At 65.8% G+C, this 14,360-nt stretch overlaps 1 protein-coding gene across 1 annotated transcript in view; it reads left to right on the top strand.

The window, feature by feature from the left end:
• ARID3B (AT-rich interaction domain 3B) overlaps nucleotides 1–14,360 on the top strand; it is a 47,636-nt gene extending 33,276 nt beyond the window's left edge. Inside the window, exons 5-9 of the mRNA XM_070054682.2 lie at nucleotides 9,000–9,183; nucleotides 9,667–9,941; nucleotides 10,018–10,257; nucleotides 11,219–11,317; nucleotides 12,697–14,360. Coding sequence (XP_069910783.2) covers nucleotides 9,000–9,183; nucleotides 9,667–9,941; nucleotides 10,018–10,257; nucleotides 11,219–11,317; nucleotides 12,697–12,857 — 959 coding nt within the window. The 3' untranslated portion in view covers nucleotides 12,858–14,360. The remainder of the gene's footprint in view (nucleotides 1–8,999; nucleotides 9,184–9,666; nucleotides 9,942–10,017; nucleotides 10,258–11,218; nucleotides 11,318–12,696) is intronic.

The following is a 14,360-nucleotide window of genomic DNA, read 5'->3' as shown; positions in this document are numbered from 1 at the left end:
TGATGGATGAGGGCCTCCAGGGACACTGGCTTTGTGTCCCCAGAGCTTGTGCAGGGCCCGGCGTGTCCCCTTGGTCTTCCTGACTCTGAGTGCCCCACGAAGGGAGGCTGCGCTGCCTCTCACTGGCTGCCACGCGGGTGGTCGCACAGCAGCACCGCGAGTGTGTGTGAGTGAGCCAAGCAGGATCCAGGAGTCCTTTGATGACATCAGTGTGTGGCTGCTCAGGTCCTAAGTAAATCCTCCTCCTGTCTCCAGCACTTTTGTCAGGCATTTCACTGTTTGCCGGCATCTCTGGGGACAGGAAACCGTGCAGTGTCTCGGCCTTGGACACCACCTTTGTTGTGGGGCTGCCCGAGGCCTCCACGTCATTGGCCACAAACAGAAGCATCTCTAGAGATTCAGTGTCCAGCAGGGAGACTGCCCCGCTGGAGGACGGGAGAGTGCGAATGGCTCAGGTCGTCCCTGGTCTCTGTGCGAAGCCTCCAGCCTGGGGGCAGAGACGCTGCGGCACCTGTGGCCAGGGCCCCCCAAGAGCAGCCGCGGCCTTGGGGAACTTGCTGTGGCAGACCTTGTGCTTGGGCTGGAGCGGGGAGACTGAGGCAGGACCACAGCGGGGTCCCTCCTGGAAGGCTCTGTGTGGTTGGAGAGGCAGAACCGGGAGCAGATGCGTTCCCCAGGACAGGAGCAGCCTCAGGCCTCCGCAGCGGGTCGGGGCCACCACGGGAGCCACCGGAGCCTGAGCTGGAAAGGCTGGGAGTGGGGCTGGGCTTGGAGCCGCGGAGGAAGCGACAGGCCCCGAGGGAGGCGGGCGGGAATGACTGCAGCTGCAGGTGATAAACCGCCAGGCCGCTCGGTTGTTAACATGTTGGGGTGAATTGACCGCAGTTCTGGGCCCTGCAGGGGTGCCTTGCACCTGGGGGCCCCTCCCTAGCCAGCAGATGAGCCTGGGAAGAGTGCCCATCAGGCTCCCTGCCTCCTGCTGAGCTATAAAAGGAGAGGGTTTCAGTCCAAGTCGGCCTGGAAGTTTCCACGTTGTCTGCGCCCACAGTAGTGTCAGAGCTGCCCACAGTGAACAAAAAGCAGGCGGGACGGCCCCTTAGCGAATCTCCTTCAGGACTGACGGCACAGGACAGCAGCCGCAGCCGTGCTGGGTTCTGGCTGCCCCGCGTCAGATCTCAGACCAGTCTAGTCTCGCCTCCTGTGTCGTCCCCACCCCACCCCCCACGTTCCCCCTCAGGTTTGGATGCCAGGGGACAAACCTGAAGAGCCTGTAAGGGGGAGCTCATGTCCGCCACTGCCCCCTGCCCCACCCCTAGCCCGGCCTGCTGTGCCTTCTGTCCACCTGTGTACACGCGGCAGCTGGCCGACCTGTGAGTTTGTTTTCTTTGAATCAGTTCGGTCCGGCTGCGGGTTCCTGTTCCGTCTGCAGTCTGTTCCGCGCCCCTTTCCTTACGTTTGGTGCTGCGTCCCGGCGTGGTCGGTCCCAGGTCCCGGCGTGGCCCCGCCCCAGGTCCCAGGTCTCCCCGTCCCAGGTCCCGGCGTGGCCCCGTCCCAGGTCCCAGCGTCTCCCCGTCCCAGGTCCCGGCGTGGCCCCGCCCCAGGTCCCGGTGTCGCCCCGGCCGGGCGCTTCTCCTGTCCTGGCTGGGCGGTGAATTTCCTCTTTTGCAGACTGAAAACATAGAATTAAACGAACTCCTCCCCGAGGGTCTCTCTAGAAGACTGTGACACCCTTGTAGTGTCTGACCCTGACGGCCCTTAACGTGTGTAAAAGGCACAGGAATTTGCTCAGCTCCAGGGCTTTGACTTGCTGTGGGCAGCTCCCGAGAGATGCCTGCAGGCAAAGCTCCCCCGTCTGGGCCCGGGTAGGGCGCTCAGAGCTGTGAGGTGGCCTTGGTTGTCCCAAACGGACTGTAGGATCTGTCTTGCTGTGGGAGAGGCCTTGGTTGGATGGGTTCCCTTCCCCCACGTGCCTCTCCACTCACCTCGGGCGCAGAACATCCCCGACAGTTGCCCTGCCGGCTGGGGGAGGCCATGGCCCGTGTGCTGTGTTGGCCTGCAGGACCTGGCCTTGTGCCTGGCCATGCCTCCTAGTGGACTGAAGTATGTTGTCTTTGTCAGGTACAATTGAGCTTTGGGGCTTCGTTGTCTGTCTTTAAGATTTATTTATTTATTTGAAAGGCAGAGTGACAGAAAGGGGGAGAGAGATCATCTTCCATCCATTGGCATTGGTTCACTCCCCAAATGGCCACAACAGCTAGGTCTGGGCCAGGCCGGAGCCAGGACAGGAACCCCATCCGGGTCTTCCACGTGGGTGGCAGGGGCTCAGGCACTGGAACCATCGCCCGCTGCCTTCATGTTTGCAGGAAACCGTGTCAGAAGCAGAGCAGCCGTCCCTCTCGTGAGGGATGCTAGCATCGAAGCAGTGCTTAACCCACAGTGCCACACCAGCCCCGAGGGAGCACACACCAGCCCCAGGGGTGCCCACACCAGCCCCGAGGGTGCACACACCATCCCCGAGGGTGCACACACCAGCCCCGAGGGTATACGCACACCAGCCCCGAGGGTGTACACACACCAGCCCCGAGGATATACACACACCAGCCCCGAGGGTGCCCACACCAGCCCCGAGGGAGAACACACCAGCCCCGAGGGTGAACACACACCAGCCCTGAGGATATACACACACCAGCCCCGAGGGAGCCCACACCAGCCCCGAGGGAGCCCACACCAGCCCCGAGGGTGAACACACACCAGCCCCGAGGGTGTACACACACCAGCCCCGAGGGAGCACACACCAGCCCCGAGGGTGCCCACACCAGCCCCGAGGGAGAACACACCAGCCCCGAGGGTGAACACACACCAGCCCCGAGGGAGAACACACCAGCCCCGAGGGTGCCCACACCAGCCCCGAGGGAGAACACACCAGCCCCGAGGATATACACACACCAGCCCCGAGGGTGCCCACACCAGCCCCAGGGGTGCCCACACCAGCCCCGAGGGTGAACACACACCAGCCCCGAGGGTGTACACACACCAGCCCCGAGGGAGCTCACACCAGCCCCGAGGGTGTACACACACCAGCCCCGAGGGTGAACACACACCAGCCCCGAGGGTGAACACACACCAGCCCCGAGGGTGCCCACACCACCCCGAGGGTGTACACACACCAGCCCCGAGGGTGCCTCTGGATTCACCCTTGTCTGGGGCCAGATCTCCTCTTCTCCGGACATCCAGCTGCTGCTGTTACATACGGTTTTTACTTTCGTGTTGTTCACAGTCCCTGCCCTGGTAGCCGGTTACCCACGGCATGGGGAGGGAGCCTGGTGTTTGAAAGCTGTGCACTGCATGGCCCAGTTTTGTTTAGATTCAGCCTCTTCAAGACCTGATTGGAACTTCCAGTGCTTGGCAGAGCGAGCTGTTTGATAGGTGTGCGTTTTGTCCGAGGTAAGCGGACACGCAGTAATCCCAGGTGCCGGGGGGGGGTACAGCACTCAGCCGTGGGAGCCCCGCTGTGTCTGAGCTGCGTGGCACGGATACTGATGGACACCCACTCGCGCACACAGCCAAGCCCCACGACCGCGGGCTGCTGATGCTGAGAGGGTGGGAGCGGAATCCGGAGTTGGGCTGGAGGTGGGCTCTGAGGTCACACCCGCTGAGCCGGGCCCAGCGGCCCTGTTTTCTGCTTTCTGTGCCTGCCTTCACCACATACACACACCCCCAAACCAGTGGGGCTGCCTGGCCCTGCCCCTGTAAACCTGAGCCAGAGTAAACCTCCGTAGGGAGCTTCGCTGGTTCTGTAGGCAAAGTGACAGGAGCCGACCCGTGAGCCAGCAGCAGGTGAAGCCAGGAGGCCTGACGCGGCTCCTCCCGATACCTGGTCAGCCCCCACCCCGCCCAGCTTTGAAGAGGGCCTGGCATCCCACATGGGCGCCGGTTCAAGTCCCGGCTGCTCCGCTTCCCGTATCACTCCCTGCTGATGTGTGTGGGAAAGCAGCTCCTGGCTTCAGCCTGGCCCAGCCCTGGTCGTTGTGGCTGTTTGGAGAGTGAACCAGTGGTTAGCACATCACTTTCCTGTCTTCTCCTTCTCTCACTGTAACTCTGACTTTCAAATAAGTAATTTTAAAAACAAAAAGCTTCAAAGAGGTGTCAGGCAGGTCATAGCCGTGATTGCCGTATCAGCTGCAGCAGAACCCAGCATCACCTGCTGCTGAACTCGCCTAGAGCCGCGAGTCCGTGCCGGAGCGCAAAAAGGAGAAAGTTTAGAATCGGCCTGCGGGGTTGTGGACCGAGCAGAACTCGCCCGCGCAGTGTGCCCGGGCCCTGTGCCGAAGCTGAGCACTTGCTGAGCCGTGACCAGCCCTGTCTGGCTGCCTGGGCGTGGTCCTGGTGAGGGACGCGGCATGCCCGGTGCGCGTGGCAGCGCCGTCTTTCACAGCCAGGATTGGGAGGAACTCTAGTGCCCCCCGGCACCGTGGGCTGCGGCCTGGCCAGACAGTGGGCACTGCCCAGCCACCCAGAAGGAAGCAGCTGGGGGCACAACCCGCACTGGGGAGGAGAAGAGGCCCGGCCTTGCCACATTCTGATTGTGTTCAGGGGAAGCCGAGGCAGGTTGAGTGGCAGAGAAGGTGGAGGTGCCCCCAGCACAGTGGGCGGGAGGTTCCAGGGAGCTTTCGAGGCACAGAAGTGTGAGGTGGGGTCTGAGAGCAGCGGACGTGAGCTGCGTCCTCAGGTTGGGCCCTTCCTGGCCGCTGCCCTGCAGGCTGCCGGACTCCCCGTGTGCACAGGTCAGAGAGGATCACCACTCCGTCTGCTTGTTGTGGGAACAGCACCCGAGCAGGGCCGCCCGCCCCGCCCCGCGCGTTCCTGCGCACCACGGGCTCCCTGTCGGCTCTCCTGGCAGTCGGGGATGGCAGTGATTGATGATCCTTTGCAGAGCCAGGAAAAGGCAGCAAGGGTCCCTGGCAGGGCCACGCCCTGGCTCTGAGGTCCCTGCCCCAGTGGCTCCTGGTCTCCGCTGGAACGTGCCTGCCCCTGTGATGGGGAGGAAGTGGCTTTCCTCCAGCAGCTGCAGCCAGGGGGGCTTCACCCCACCCCCGCCCGCTGTTGCTGCCTAGGAGGAAAGAAAGCCCAGAGCCGGAGCAGCTCGCGTAGCTTCCCTGTGCTGGCAGTGAGAGAGAGACACAGAGAGAGGTCTTCCTTTTTCCATTGGTTCACCCACCGAGTGGCTGCTACGCCAACCCGAAGCCAGGTGCTTCTCCTGGTCTCCCATGGGGTGCAGGGCCCAAGCACCTGGGCCATCCTCCACTGCACTCCCTGGCCACAGCAGAGAGCTGGCCTGGAAGAGGAGCAACTAGGACAGAATCCGGCGCCCCGACTGGGACTAGAACCCGGTGTGCCGGCACCGCAAGGCGGAGGATTAGCCTAGTGAGCCGCGGCGCCGGCCAGCTTTGGCTGCTAGTGCCAGCGCCCGGTGCCCTTCTCACCAACAAGGGTTAATGCCCGGGAGCCCGAGGCCTCATGGGTCCTGGCCCTCATAAAAGCCTTTTATATCCGCCCTGGGCAGCCTGGGGCAGCCTGGCTGAAATCTGATACGGGGCCTCTTTGTTGTGACTGTCAGCGCCTGTGTTGAGGAGGGAGCTGGAGACCAGCGGTTTCTTGGGGTGCAGATAAGGCTCTGGGCTGCTGTCAGAGAGACATGATTAATGTCCCGCTTTGACAGCAGTGACTGGCAGTCTGCAGGCTGGGGGGCTCCTGCCCCTCAGCGGGCTGCTTTTCGTTTGGTGGAGGGTCTTGTCCCAGGAAGGTGCACTTGGACCTCATGGGCCTGCCCTGAAGCCACACGGGGGCTCCCAGGAGGGGGCCCCACGCCCGTTTCTCTTGGGAGATCATTCCATGCTTCAGGCAGGTCCTGCAGACCAGCCACCAGCCCTTCGCTAGGAACCGCAGTGAGCACCGTCTGTCGGTTTTATTCGTGAGGCTTTGGAACCGAAAGCTCCCCCAGAGTCCTCATTTCACAGGTGGGGAAACTGAGGCCTGGGTGTGTGGCCCCCTAATGGTGTCGCGTGTGGGTTCTCGTCCACGTGCAGGGAGTGGGCCCCGAGGCCGCCTCGTGGTGGCAGGATCTGCATTGTTCCAGGGCAGTGGCAATCGGCTGATGCTCTCGGCGGTGCCTGTGTTCTCTGACGGCCACAGGGTGGTCCAGAGAGAGCTCTGTGCTGACCTCCTGTCCCGGGAGGACGTGGCCAGGGCCCCGTCCACCAGGCCACTGCATGATGCGGGCAGGCAGGAGCCGGGGTGAGGGGAGGCACGCCTGCCCAGGTCCTGTGTCCACCTGGTCTCCCTGCTGGGAGCGGGCGGGGCGCTGAGCTTTGATGAGATGTCTGTGTCCAGGACAGCGTTGCTGTCACAGATGCCATCTTGGATGGCTGTGACTCAGGACTAGGGCACAGTTCTTTGGAGGTGGCCCTAGTGGATCCGTCCCCACCGGGCCGTCCGTCCGCAGTTAGACCCCGTGCACAGGCTGCCTGCAGACCAGCGGTGACCGCTTCTCAGTAAAGCTTCTCGGTGCCTGCTGGGCAAGGTTGACGAGCTCCGGAGGCCGAGTGCAGTCTCAGCACGGCTGGCTCGCGGAGCTCAAGACCACGTGCCATCGAGCACGTCTGCGTGGCCAGAAAGGGCCACCCTCTGCCCCGTCTCCTCGGCCACCACTTCCGAAGTCCCTGTTCTCCCCCTGGTCCTCTCTTGGTGGACCTAAAGGCAAGAGACTCTGCGCTCCGGCCTCGGCCCCTGTCTGTGCCACAGGGAGCAGGCCTGGGGAGTGCTGGCGCTTCCCGGGTGAGACTGCGCAGCAGCGTTCAGGCGTGCTAGAGGACAGCCCCGCCCCCACCGCCCCCCGTCCCCCCCCCCCCCCCGTACCGTGAACAGACGTGAAGCAGGGCCATCGCTCACTGAACCCCTGCAGGTTGAGAAGGGGCGTCTGGGGGTGGTCAGAGATCCTTCCTGGAGGGAGTGGGCCTCAAAGGACAAGCAGGGGATTGGGGTGGGGGAGTCGAGCACAGGCAGAGCTGGGTTGGGGAGACGGCGGCAGTGAGAAGACCCAACTCAGTGACTCGGTGGGAGTGAGTGCTTGCTCGGGGTGCCTGGACACACATATATGCACATACGCCTGTGATTTACTTACTTATGTGAAAGGCAGAGAGAGGTCTTCCATCTACTGCTTCATCCCTCAGATGGCTGCAGCAGCCAGAGCTGGGCTGGCCAGGAGCCAGGAGCTTCCTCCAGGTCTCACGTGGGCGCAGGGGCCCAAGCACTTGGGCCGTCTTGTGCTGCTTTCCCAGGCTACAGTAGAGGTTGGAAGTGGAGCAGCCGGGACTTGAACCAGTGCCCACATGGGAAGCCAGCACCACAGGCAGAGGGATGCGTGCAGTTGTGTGCATGCTGCTCTGCTTCCGTGCGCTGCCTCAGTCCCCAGAGGCCTGCAGAGCGGGGCCGGGCCCAAGTCAGAAACCAGGAACTGGATCCAGGTCTCTCACGCAGGGGGCCGGGGGTGCGCATCGGTAGGGAGCCAGGATCAAACCCAACGCTCAGCTGTGGGATGTGGGCGTCCCATGTGGCGGCGTACACGCAGGGCGAGCACCTGCCCCTGTGCAGGTTGCCTGACAGGGAGGTCACGTGGAAGTCGCCTCAGCGAGACGCCCAGCAGTGTGGAGGAGAGGCTGACGCGAGGGCACAGGTGCTCAGAGGGAGTGGATGGCGCCCCGCGGCCTGAGAGTGGCAGGCCGGGAGGGCAGAGGACATCAGGGACAGGAGGCCGAGCAGGCCCCAGTGGGAAGCGCCCTGGAGCTGCGGGCATGTGAGGAGCCCTCCCAGACAGCAGGTGGGCAGGTGGGAGGTGTGGACGGGCCAAGGCCTGGGGCTGCCCCGCCCCAGCAGCGCCAAGAACCTTCTGGTTTTCCATGTGTGCCCCCCCCCCCGCCCCCCGGCCCCTTTGTCCTTGACCCTCCCAGGACAGGTCTCAGAGGTCGGCAGCTCCTCCCCACGCTTAGGAGGGCGGCCTGGTCCGGCCAGGGGGTGCCGCGTGGCCCTGCTCACGGGGCGGGGTGGGGCTCCCTCAGCACCGCCACCTCCTCTCCATCCTGTGGTGCCAGTTATCCTGCACCAGAGTTGGTGAGGCCTGAGAACAAAACTGCTGGTCCTGGGCGTGGGAGGGCGGGGAGGAGAGGAGCGGAAACCACGGGCGCTGGTCAGCTCTGGGGACCTCAGCGCCAGAGGCAGGGGGAGGCAGGGGAGGGGTGAGCGGAGAGGTGCAGCCATGTGCAGTAAGAGGAGCCTGCCATCAAAGGGCAACAAGTCTGCCCTGCCCCGGATGGTGACCCTTCCCCGCGGAATTCTCCCCTCTGACCCCTGGATCATTAATCCCGGGCTGCCAAATGACAGTCATCCATCAGGCCTGTGAGGCACGGCCCCGCCCCTCCGTCCCCTGGTGCTCGTTAGCGGCCCTTCCTGCTTGGTGCCAGGTTTCCTAATCAAGTCCCTGGCTCCCCTCACTTCCCCTCGGCTGGGCGGAAGCTGCTGTGACCCTCCTTTGAGAGGCCGAAGAGGGGGTGGAGCGATCAGCGGGGAGAGGATGGTTGAGTGGCTTTTCACTCCCCAGAGGCCTGTGTGTCCAGCTCCTCTGATGCGGCAGGCACAGGGAGAGAAAGTGAGCGTGGCTCTGAGAGGAGGGAGCAGGCGGTGTGCACGGGGACCCTCCAGACCCCACCGGAGCTGTCCAGCCCGCCGACCGGACGGGGTGCTGGCAAGCCGGAGCGCGCGGCCCTGCACGCATGGCGTGTAAGCTGCGAGTCTGTACAGAATCACCTGGCAAACCACCAGGAGCGCTGACTTGGACGGGACAGCAGGGCCAGGCCTGTCCTCTGACAGCCCGCGGGCCTCACTCCCAGCTCCGCCCCGGGGGAGCATGGTCCTGATGCCGCTGTTTCTCCCCTTGGCAATCCCAGGGACCCCCATCAACCGGATCCCCATCATGGCCAAGCAGACGCTGGACCTGTACATGCTGTACAAGCTGGTGACGGAGAAGGGCGGCCTGGTGGAGATCATCAACCGCAAGATCTGGCGCGAGATCACCAAGGGCCTGAACCTGCCCACCTCCATCACCAGCGCCGCCTTCACGCTGCGCACCCAGTGAGTGGCACGGCGGCCACGCCCCTGGCGCGCTGCTTGCCCAGCGGGAGACCAGAGGCAGCCGGTGGCCAGGCTGCTGGATGGGTGACCTGTCCCCCTGAGTTCCGGGGCAGGGGAGGCTGAGGGGAGCGGGCAGACCCCCAGTGGCCCTGGAGCGCGCAGGCCACTCTGGAGTGGCTCCGGGAGGTGTGGTCCTGGCTGTGCCCTGGGGCTGGGGGCGAGGGCTTCGTCTCTGGAAGAGCAGGGGCTGTCGGGAGAGCAGTGCTGCTCCTCCACCCGCCTGACTGAAGGGCTGGAGAAACGCTGCCGAACGCGGGCTCGTCTCCCAGGGCAGCCGCTGCGCAGTTAGCTCGGGTGCCACCGTCTCCGTCAGCGCGTGGCGTCTGGGACGAGGCCGCGGCAGAGCGCAGCGACCCAGCCGGAGGCTGCCTGCGCCCGGGCGGGCTCGGCCGCGGTGACCGCCGGCTGCCTTGCTTCCTGCAGGTACATGAAGTACCTCTACGCCTACGAGTGTGAGAAGAAGGCCTTGAGCTCCCCTGCCGAGCTGCAGGCAGCCATCGACGGCAACCGGAGGGAGGGCCGGCGGCCCAGCTACAGCTCCCCCCTCTTCGGCTACTCGCCATCTGCCGCCCCTGCTGCCGGAGCCCCTGCCCTGCTCACCCCACCCAAGATCCGCTTCCCCCTCCTCGGGCTGGGCTCCAGCAGCGGCCCCCACACCGGCGGCTCGCGGGCGGCCCCGGCCAGCGCGCTCAGGAAAGGTCAGTGGGGCCTTGTCTCACACGCCTTCGGGTGGGCGCGGGGGTGGGCGCGGGTCCAGCTCCGGTTCCTTCCCAGGTGACACCGCGCCCGTGCCGAATCGCCTGGCTGCGCCCGGGGCCTTGGCCGGCCAGGGTGCCGGCCCCCGCACAGCCACGCTGGAGCAGCTGCGGGAGCGGCTGGGCTCGGGGGAGCCCCCCGAGAAGAAGGCGGCGAGGCTGTCGGAGGAGGAGCAGCGCCTGGTGCAGCAGGCCCTCCAGCGCGGCTGCCTCGGTGCGGCGCGGCCGCTGCCCGTGAGGATCAGGATCAACGGCAGGGGTGAGCCCACTCGCTGTGCTGACGAGACGGGCAGGGCTGAGCCCAGCTGCTTTCCTCGGTGCCCTGGCCTCTGGGAGGGGGAGGGCAGCTGCTCCGGAGGCGGCCAGAGGCCTTGGCAGCCGCTGGGGTCCTGCTTCCCACCCGCTTTGTGATCTCAACCCGCACCGTGTGGGATGCAGGCACAAGGCGAGCTCTGTGGCCAGGGCTGAGAGGGAGACCCCTCTCACTCCCGAGTCCAGCGTGGGCTGCCAGAGACCCTGAGTCGGCAGCCTCCCCAGCCCACGCTCTGCCCCGTCCCCTCTCCCTTTCCCCACCCTGCTCTGAAAGCCGAGTAAGGGTGGTCCGTGCTGGGAGAGGGTCAAGTGTGCAGGGAGCCCGAGCACCCCCCCAGGAGGTGGGCGCCCACACAGGGAGCCCGAGCACCCCCCCAGGAGGTGGGCGCCCATGCAGGGAGCCCGAGTGCCCCCCGAGAGGAGGTGGGCGCCCACGAGGGAGCCCAAGCACCCCCCCTGAGGAAGTGGGCACCCACGAGGGAGCCCGAGTGCCCCCTGAGAGGAGGTGGGCACCCACAAGGGAGCCCGAGTGCCCCGAGAGGAGGTGGGCACCCACGAGGGAGCCCGAGTGCCCCGAGAGGAGGTGGGCGCCCGTGCAGGGAGCCCGAGTGCCCCCCGAGAGGAGGTGGGCGCCCATGCAGGGAGCCCGAGTGCCCCCCGAGAGGAGGTGGGCGCCCGTGCAGGCCCCGTCCCCTGGTCCCGGACAAAGAGAACAGGCAGTTGACCTGGAGGAACCCATGGCTCTGTGTGGTGAGGAGGCAGCGGCCCCTCCGTCCCGTGTTCATGGGCAGGGCAGGAGGACGCGGGGCTGGGTCTTGACGGCCGCTGGTCTCACAGGCTTGGGGGGAGGTGGCTTTGCAGCAGGGGACTTGTGCGGACTTGACCGGCCGCTTGCCCCGTGTCTGCAGAGGACAGAGCCGAGGCCTCGGCTGCCGCGCTGAACCTGACCACCAGCGGCATCGGGAGCATCCACATGTCGGTGGACATCGACGGCACCACCTATGCAGGTGAGGGCCCCGGAGCCCAGGCAGCCCCCCCCCCCCGCCCCGCACACCTTCCTCGGTGGCCGCCTCCGCTGATAGCCCCTTCCTGGTAGATTGGCGGAGAGGTTCCGCGCGGGGCCAGCACCTGCCACCCTCGGCGGCCAGTCACGCGGCACGGGCAGAGGGGTCTGGGTGCAGCCTGTCTCTGTGACTCCGGTCTTTCACGGTCTCCTCTCCCTGCACCTCGCTTGGCAGCAGTGTCGGGGCTGCTTGGTTCACCACCTTGGCCAGGCACTCAGGCCCCTCTGAGAGGATGCGGCACCCGCCCAGAACCCCCGCACTGTGCTGTGTGCTGTCAGTCACCTCCAGTCCCTCCCTGCTGCACCTGACACGGGGTCCGTGCCGGGGAACTTGGGACTGCACAGTTAGGGAAGCAGCAGCCTGTCCATGTTCAGTGTGGATGTGGGTGTTTTTATTGGGGTTTTGGTTTATTTTATTTATTTATTTATTTTTAGTATTTTTTATTTCCAAGGCAGAGTTACAGAGAGAGAAGGAAAGACAGAGAGAGGTCTTCCATCTGCTGGTTCACTTCCCAAATGGCCACAACGGCTGGGGCTGGGCCAGGCAGAAGCCAGGAGCCTGGAGCTCCATCCAGGTCCCCCGCGTGGGCGCAGGGGCCCAGCACATGGGCCGTCCTCCGCTGCCTTCCCAGGTGCCCAAGCAGGGAGCTGGGTCGGAAGCGTGGTAGACCGTGAACTGTGCTCTGACCCGGAGGCAGGCACCGCCCCAGGACACAGGCTGTGCTGGCTGAGTCCGCCAGCGCAGAGGCCCTGTTCCCAGGGCCCACGGTGCCGGCTCCACTCCATGCTCAGGGCTGTTGGGCACCATGGTGAACAGGCCCCAGAGCCCCAGGTCGCGTGGGGAACCCCCGCGGCTGCCCCATCCATCGGGGCTGCTCCTGTCCGCCGGGACGCTTCTGTTCCGGGGGCTGCACCCCTCAGGGAGCGCGCCCCTCACCTGTGCTGCTGGCCGGGGGTGAGGCCGCGACCACAGGAGAGCCCCAGGCGGTAGGGCCTGGCCCTTTGCCCTTGACCGAGGGGCTTGGGAGGAGTGGGTCCTGGAGAGTGCAGGGCAGGCGTGGGCTGGATCACCACGTCTCCCTCACCTGCCCCCCAGCTACCCCCACCCATCCTCCCTGGCCCCATGGGGGACAGCCGAGCATGCTGGGAGGCCCTCGACCCTGCGCTCCAGTCCTCAGGCTGTGCCTCAGCCATCCTGCCTCGTCTGTCTGCGCCGGCACCACCGTGCCCCGCGCCCCTCTCCGAGCAGCCACACTGCGGGCGGAGGGGCAGGGTGGGGGCACCTGCTGCGGAGCGCTGAGCCGTGTCCCCCCCCCCCCCCAGGTGTGCTCTTTGCCCAGAAGCCCGTGGTCCACCTCCTCGCCGGGGCGGCGCCCCAGGGCGGCAGCGGCGGCGGCGGCGGCAGCTCCTCGCACTGCTCGCCCAGCCCTACCTCATCTCGGGGCACGCCCGGCGCCGAGCCCTCCACCAGCTGGTCCGTCTGACGCGGCCCGGCCGCCCCGCGCGCCGCGGGGAGCGGAGGGCGCGTGCACAGCTTACCTCATCTGCGGGCCCAGTCCTCTGCGCCCGGCGCCCGGGGCCTGCTGCACTCGGGGCCGGGAGGGCGGGGCGGGGCGCCGTGGTCCAATCAGGGATTGTCCTGGAGAGTGGGCGGGGTCTGGGCGGCCACCTCCCTTCGGGGCACAGTAGCGACAATCTGTAGCCGACTCTGGCTGGCGGCCTCCATCCCCTCCCCCTTTAATTTATTTCCCTGGTCGCCTCCTGCTCGGACCCCAGGAGGAAGTCCCCCGGGCTCTTCTGCCGAGCCCACCTTGCCTGCTGTCGGGTTCCCGGGTGTGGGCCCCTCACGCGAGTCTGGAATCAGTCCTCAGGGCCCCGAAGCCCCCCTCCCCCGTGATGGTCCCAGTGAAGACCCCCACCCCCCACCCCCCTGCAGCGGCCCGGCCCCCAGCCCCACGTCCGGGCTCATTGAAATACCTCAGATTTGTAACTGTCTGATTCTTCAGGAAGTATTTGCATCTCTGAAATCTTTTATATGTGTTTTGCTGACTTCTGTTTTTTTATTTTTAAATTTTTATTGTCGTCGTCATCGTCTTTGTCCTTGTTGTAGCACCAAAGAAACGAAACCAGATCGCACCCGAAGCCAAGCAGGCGTCTGCTGGCCCGGCCCTCGGGGCAGCCAGCGGGGCCACTCAGGGATCCCCGCTCGGGGACGGTCCCGCGCCGGTACCACCCCCGCTCCCGCCACGCACGCCCTCAGGTCCGGGGGGGAGGCCTGGCCCAGGCAGCCCCCAGTGGGGCAGGGAGCTCCCTGTTGGCCACAGGAGGGCTCAGCTCTGTCCAGCGTGCCCCTCCCCGCCCACTGTGACGCCTCACCGGTGCCCCGCGGCGCTGCCTGGCCGCAGCCTCTGCCTTCCCCTCCGCGTCCACACACATGCACACGCCACCTGCACACCTGCACGCACACTGCTGTCCCCTGCACTCAGCACACACACGTTCCGCGTACAGCTGCGGCCGTTCAGCCGTGCACACACACCCCGCACCGGCCAGCAGGCCGGCCTGGCGGGCTCGGGGGCGTGCACGGGTCGCGAGGAGCCCCGCCGCTGGCGCCGGGCGCTCTGGGGCGACTCAGGCTCTCGGCCGGTGCGTTCTTCTCAGGGCTTTGGTCACGAAGGAAGGGCTCTTCCCACCCAGAGGCCGCGGCGCCCCTGGTCCCGGACCTCTCCCCCGCCTCGGGGAGCCCTCGCTTTGCTCAAGGCCAACAGCAGGGGCTCAGCCAGAACGCCGAGCCTGGGGCGCCCTCCCTTCCCCTCCCCTCCCCTGCCCTCCCCTCCCCCCCCCTCCGTCCTGCGTGGACTCCAAGCAGGACCGTGGTAGCACAGGGATAGCCTAGGCAGCAGGAGATACCTCACGTCCTCTGTGTTGTGGTTTCTATCTGACGTGTTCTCGAATGTTTGTATTTCAATAAACCTCTACCTCTTCGCACA

Source organism: Oryctolagus cuniculus, chromosome 12, assembly GCF_051225735.1.
Source record: "Oryctolagus cuniculus isolate XC-2025 breed Fujian yellow rabbit chromosome 12, ASM5122573v1, whole genome shotgun sequence".
Classification (NCBI taxonomy): domain Eukaryota; kingdom Metazoa; phylum Chordata; class Mammalia; order Lagomorpha; family Leporidae; genus Oryctolagus; species Oryctolagus cuniculus.
Note: the sequence above shows the minus strand (reverse complement) of the source record. Positions and strands in the feature narration are given on the sequence as shown.